Source organism: Labeo rohita, chromosome 1, assembly GCF_022985175.1.
Source record: "Labeo rohita strain BAU-BD-2019 chromosome 1, IGBB_LRoh.1.0, whole genome shotgun sequence".
NCBI classification, from domain to species: Eukaryota; Metazoa; Chordata; class Actinopteri; order Cypriniformes; family Cyprinidae; genus Labeo; species Labeo rohita.
In genome coordinates this window covers 30,156,096-30,162,841 of record NC_066869.1, presented here as the reverse complement: position 1 = coordinate 30,162,841, position 6,746 = coordinate 30,156,096, and the positions used below count along the sequence as shown (strand labels likewise).

Genomic DNA, 6,746 nt, shown 5'->3' with positions numbered 1-6,746 from the left:
GTGACCAATGCAATCTTTATGATCAACTGAAATAGTTTCTGGTCCCCAATACTTACCATTATATATCATTATTATACTATGGAAGTAAGTGGAGACCATCAGCTGTTTGGTTACACACATTCTTTAAAATATCTTTTTGCGTTTAGAATAAGAAAGAAGCTCACGCAGGTTAGGTTCAACTTGAAGGTGACTAAATGATGACAGAATTTTCATTTTTGGGCGCACTGTCCCTTTAAAACATTTCTAGGGCATTAAAAAAAATGCAGCACCAACTGAATGGGCCCTGTTGTCAGTGTAGTGCTGTATATTGCAAACCTTCTCATCTCATGAACCCTCAAATGCAGCTAGTCTGTATAGTTTATGCGTTTATACTGTGTGGAAAAATAGTGCGAAGTTAAAGGCAACATTTTGTTTACAAAAAAAAAAAAAAAAAAATTGTGGTATTTGATAATATTAAACTGTAAATGTTTTTAAACCCATTGTAACCCCTGGATCTGTATGTACTGTAGGTGGCGGTAAAGTTGTTTGTCAGTTTCCATTAAACCAGGAGAAGAAGTAACTGCCTTGTGTTACATTAAAAAACTTCCTGCCAGTCGATGGAGTTGGAAATCATAAGACTCACTGCATTCATAAAATGACATAGTATTAACGATAAGCTAATTAAATCACATTATATGCGATGTTATTTATCATATATAATTCCGTTATATGTAACGGAAACTGTTGATCAAATATATTGATAAACATCCTGTAAATAACACGGAAACTGACTTGAACTGACTGCCGTTTCAGAAGTACTACAAGTCTTCGTTCACAGGTAAACAATTTATGTTATGTTTTCTACAATATAAATATTGTTTATTTGCCAAAATAATGCGTTTGAATGCTTACAAAATCCCAAAATGCGATAATTTGTCTTTTTTTTATTATTACACCACTTTTACTAATAGAATTTATTTTAATAATTTCTTAAAATATCGATTTTGTGTTGCATTACAATATGTTATTTTCGTTGTGAAAGCAGTAGTATTCCGTTCAAGAAAGAAAAAGATAACCTGATGGGAGCAAGAAGAAAGTGTTAAAAATTTCTGAAGGAAAATTAATTAGTCATATACACTAAAAGGCTCTTTTTATGCTTCAAACCCATACGCAAATGTAATATTAAATTTCCATATATGAATATTTTGTCATATGAAGTAAAACATATATGAAACCTATTAGAAATGGGAACAGTTTCATATATTAGCATATATATTTAGCAATATATGTGTATATGTGTGTAATATAATTTTTGACATATGACATGATATCAACATGTAAATATAAAGTAAATATAAAAAATAGAAATGTATTTAAAACATTTATTACAGAAACATTGTTGACATATGTGACTGTGGGGATGTAGGTTATAAACTTATATCTTAATCTACCCAGAGAATGTACATATCTAAAAATTCTATAATGACATATAGGTAACATAAGCATGTCATATATTACATTTCCATATATGAGGAATTGTTTACTAGTTCTAATAAAAAGCACATGAATCAAAACTTTTTAGATAAACTCCTCTATGGTTTTTCTGTCCAAGGTGTTCTCTGCAATAATGGAAGGTGCCTCAAAAAGTGATGCCACACCACAGACGTCTGTTGCTGCACAAGTTCCATTCATTGACCTCTGCACAGTTCTGGAGAACATCCAAAAGACCAAACTCCGACCAGACAAAGGCAAAATACTAAAGGATTTTATCGATTCTTGGAGGAACTTCCATGCAGCGCTTCACAAGGACAATTCCAATACCACTGATTCATTTTACGCAGCCATGCGTCTTATTGTGCCTCAATTTGAGCGAGAGCGAATGGCTTACGGTATAAAAGAAAATATGCTTGCCAAACTGTATATTGAAGTTTTAGGCCTACCTAAAAATGGAACTGAGGCAAACAAACTTCTAAATTACAGAGCTCCAACCACATCTCAAGGAGAAGCAGGTGACTTTGCCCTTACGGCCTACTTTGTCCTGAAAAAAAGGTGCACAAGTCAGGGGAATTTAACCATTAAAGAAGTCAATGACTTCTTGGATTCTGTAGCTATCAACAATGCCAGCAAACAGAAGGATCAAGTGAAGAAAAGCCTTTTGCATCTGATAACCCAGAGTTCAGCTTTGGAACAGAAGTGGCTCATTAGAATGCTCCTTAAGGACATGAAACTTGGCATTAGCAAGGAGACAGTACTTCAAGTTTTCCATCCAGATGCACCAGAACTCTACAATGTCACCACAGATCTGAATAAAGTCTGCAGAAAACTTCATGATCCATCTGTGTCCCTTAGTGAGGTGTCCATTGATCTGTTTTCTGCATTCAAACCAATGCTGGCTGCTGTTGCCAACGTCAGACAGATAGAGAAGCAAATGGGCAACCGGCCATTCTACATTGAGACAAAGCTTGATGGTGAACGCATTCAGCTGCACAAAGCTGGAGATGTTTACAAATACTATACCAGAAACTCTTATGAATACACACAACAGTTTGGGGCCTCTCCACTAGAGGGCTCCCTCACACCATACATTCACAACGTCTTCAAACCTCATGTGGTAAACTGCATACTGGATGGGGAGATGATGGCTTATAACCCTACAACTGAGACCTTCATGCAGAAGGGCAGTAAGTTTGATATTAAAAGGCTAGTGGATGACTCTGATTTGCAAACCTGCTTTTGTGTGTTTGATGTCTTGTTAGTAAACAATCAGAAGTTTGCAAATGAACCTCTCAAGAAGCGCTACGAAATTCTTGAGACTGTCTTCACGCCGATCAAAGGTCGCATCCAGGTGATCACGAAAGCTGAAGGCAAAACCATGCAGGAAGTGGTGAATTCTCTCAATGAGGCCATTGACAATCTGGATGAGGGAATTATGGTTAAGGATCCCATGTCTATCTACAAACCAGATAAACGGGGTGAAGGATGGTTGAAAATTAAGCCAGAATATGTGGATGGTCTGATGGATGAACTTGATCTGCTGATAGTGGGAGGCTACTGGGGTAAAGGCAGAAGAAGCGGGATGCTGTCTCATTTTCTGTGTGCTGTAGCAGAGGTACCGAGTCCAGGGGAGAAGCCCACGGTGTTCCACACCTGCTGCCGCATCGGATCAGGCTACACTATGAAAGAACTGTACGATCTTGGTCTAAAGCTGGCCAAACATTGGAAAGTTTACAGCAAAAATAATCCTCCAGCTGCCATCTTGTGTGGAACAGAAAAACCAGAAGTTTACATAGAACCACGCAACTCTGTGATCTTACAGGTCAAAGCCGCAGAGATCGTCTCTAGTGATATGTATAAGACAAACTGCACATTACGTTTCCCCAGAATAGAAAGAATCAGAGAAGACAAAGAGTGGCATCAGTGCATGACCTTGGCTGAACTGAGCCAGTTCCGCTCCAGAGCTTCTGGAAAGCTGGCATCCAGACATCTACATATCCAAGAAGACCAGCCTGAGAAGAAGAAGCAAAAGTTTGCAGCCAAGCCCAAGAAGACAATCGGAGTCATTGACCACTTTAAATCTCAGGATTTATCAGCAATCACCAAAGAGACGGATATGTTTGAAGATGTGGAGTTCTGTGTGATAAACGGCAATGATGAACATTCCAAGGCAGAGCTTGAGAAAGTTGTGGCCCGCTGTGGAGGCATTGTTGTGCAGAACCCTGGAAAGGACACGTACTGTGTGATTGCAGCTGTGCAGAACATAAAAGTAAAGAACCTCATCTCCTCAGACCAGCATGATGTGGTGTGGGCTACTTGGCTGCTGGAGTGTCTGGAAAATAAGCAGGTTATACCATGGCAACCACGTCACATGATCCACATGTCACCTTCCACAAGGGACCACTTCGCTAAAGAGTATGATCAGTATGGAGACAGCTATTACGTTGACACTGATGAACAACAGCTGAGGGAAGTCTTTGAAAGGATTGGCCCCACGGAAGCAGAATGCTCATCTGTGGCACAGATAGAAGCAGAGAATGCCTGGGATGATTTGCCCACTAGCATTTTTAGGCCTTACACTGCATACTTTGACCGGTGTGCTGACTTAGGAGATCCAAAATCCATCATCCGGGGTACAAGTTTGGACACTCGTGCCTTAGAATTCCGATTCCATGGTGGTAGAGTTGTGGAGAAACTGAAGGAAGGAATCTCACATGTCATAGTGGAAAGTGAGAGAAGAGCTCTGGACTTGAAGACACTGAGGCGACTTTATAGTAAGAAGTTCAAAATTGTTCGAGAATCTTGGGTGACTGATTCCATCAAAGCAGGCCATGTAGAGGATGAGATTAACTACCTGATATAACAATGAAGGCTACTACACCAAATTTTGAACACTGAAAGATTGTGATTTTTTAATACTAGCTGTCATAGAATAACACTGGATAATTATTACTGTTGCATTAAAGGTAAAAGGGTGTAATTTGCATTAAAGAGAGTAATTTACAATTGAAAATGTATCAATACCTTTTTAAGTTTGTCATCTGTCTCTGATTTAAAGCACTAAGACTGAGACTAATTTAAAGCACTGAGAAAAATGTTATACCTTTTTTTGAAAACAAATAAAAAACCTTTATTTTTCTTATTCTGTAGTTTGTTCTAAATAAAAATGTCAAAATCATAGAATGTACTGTATTAAATGGGGTGGTTATAACCTAATGGTTAAAAATCTTGCCTTTTTAAATGTCGCCCTGTAAATTAGGTTGATGTTACTGTACTATTAGTTACTTAAGATGGAAATTATATGCAAAATAACATGTAATTAAATTTGATTCTTAAAGAAGCATTCAGAATTTTAATTGAAGCTGTCAAAAGTGTTTTTCTTGTACATTAACTTGACTCATTACAGTCAGACAAATTGAGCTTCTGACAAGCTTGAAGTTCCATTTGAACAGCTTGTCAAGCACACTGAATTTATTGTGTGAGAGCTGTAGCTTTCTAATTGTTTGGGATGGGAGTTACTGTAATGCTTCCAGAGATCTAATTTCCAGAGCGCTAATAGAATGTTTGAGGCTTCACACACAAGCACAGTCAACTGTGTGTCTAGGTATTGTAAAGATGGATTTGCATTTAAGTAATATGGATATTACACTAGTTAATTGGTGTGAGTTTGTGAAGGTGTGTGAGTGACAAATCCATCCCTCATTGCAAATGAAAGCATAATGTGCTTGCACTGAGTTATGAGTTGTGAAATCCACATTTAGTGTGAGAAGATGCTTTGCTTTGGAAATGAATGCTTCGGAGTCACTTTAATGACAAAAATGGTCCTAAGACTATAGCGTGTAATGTGTTGTAGGAAGAGGAATTGTTTACTGTTTCACAGACGAGTAAAACTTTGCAACATTGTTTTGTGTATATAGTCTTTCTGTCTGGAAATCCCTGGTCTGTATAGCCATAAAACAGGAACTTTTTTTCTTTTTTTAAAGCGTGATCATGCTGAAATCACAGTCTGTTATCATTGTGTGGAAAAGAGCAGCCCAGACATTTTGCAGGATATCTCCTTTGGTGTTCCGTTAAAAAAAAAAAAAAAAAAATTAAAAAAAAAAAAAAAAAAAAAAAAATTATATATCTATATATATATATATATATATATATATATATATATATTTTTTTTTTTTTTTTTTCAAGGGTTAGTAGATGGTTCTCATTTCTGGATGAACTATGGACATGTGCTACACTTTCAAATTGGGTTGTTTCATACATTTATTTAATTTTTGATCATTTATTTTTAAAATGAAAAAAACTCCAGTGCTTCAATGGCGTGGTCAGATTTTAAATGAAGGGACATTACCTTATCATTTGAAAAGGTTTCGACAGCTATGATAAACCATCAGGCAATGACAAAGTGTGGGATTTCAAATAAGACAAAGTGTGAAAAGAACACCCTAGGGGGAAAAAAGTTTTTGTGCAAATTCTTTATTGCATTGTTTCTTTGTGTTTTGTCTTTCACATACGTATATCCTAAGCTTTGAGTGTGAAATCACCCTGCCATGCTGATCTAAAAAAGTCTTGTTACAGGTTTTAGACAAGAAAAGCAAGGACATTGGAAAGCAATATGAATCTGACTGAAGACATGTCCCAGAGTGCCTGCGCACACTCTTGAAAGCTTCCTGTATCGAAAAGGTCAGGGAATTATCATGGGTTTATATCAGCCTGCAGTAGCTTTGACTGCACTGATAGAAGTTGGTCACTAATATTGTTTAGGATACATGCTTAGCAGTATTATTTTATTAAAAATTAGGGTTTGGTAAGATTAATTAACCTTAGGCCTAATTTGTGTTTTAATGTAATGATGTCCATTCTATTCTTCAGGAGAAAAGCGTCATGTTTTCTTACTGATGGACAATCCTGTTCAGCAGTTAAGTCTTAGTTGGTTAGCAGCAGTAATAGGATGTTTATACTAGGTAGAGAAGAGAGGATCATTACCCTGGGGCTTCCTGTATATAAATCAGTGGGAAGTGGTTGCATGTATTTGAAAGAAACGTATCTCCCAACCCCACCCCACTGAGAGCCAGAAAACTTGAAAAGTTGAAAAATGGTGAATTTGCCTTGCAAATGAGTATGCCTTCCCTCTGGTGACATGTTAGTTCAGAGCCACTGGTCCAGGATGTTTAAGGAAGATCCTGTCACAAACAATTTGTCTTTAGTTACGTAAGGTGGACAATGTTACTGGCATGAGTCAATGCTGCTTGTCTTATATGGACTGACAAAACACT

The 6,746-nt window shown here is 37.2% G+C and overlaps 1 protein-coding gene across 1 annotated transcript; it reads left to right on the top strand.

The window, feature by feature from the left end:
- Nucleotides 1–440: 440 nt before the first annotated feature.
- lig4 (ligase IV, DNA, ATP-dependent) lies at nt 441–5,324 on the top strand. Its single transcript, XM_051121371.1, has 2 exons — nt 441–817; nt 1,592–5,324. Exon 2 carries the CDS (start codon nt 1,607–1,609, stop codon nt 4,334–4,336), a length of 2,730 nt encoding a protein of 909 aa, XP_050977328.1. The 5' UTR covers nt 441–817; nt 1,592–1,606; the 3' UTR covers nt 4,337–5,324.
- The last annotated feature ends 1,422 nt before the right edge of the window (nt 5,325–6,746 follow it).

Bases quoted from the DNA above. Each gene is read 5' to 3' on its own strand.
- lig4 (XM_051121371.1), top strand. From the start codon at position 1,607: ATGGAAGGTGCCTCAAAAAGTGATGCCACACCACAGACGTCTGTTGCT.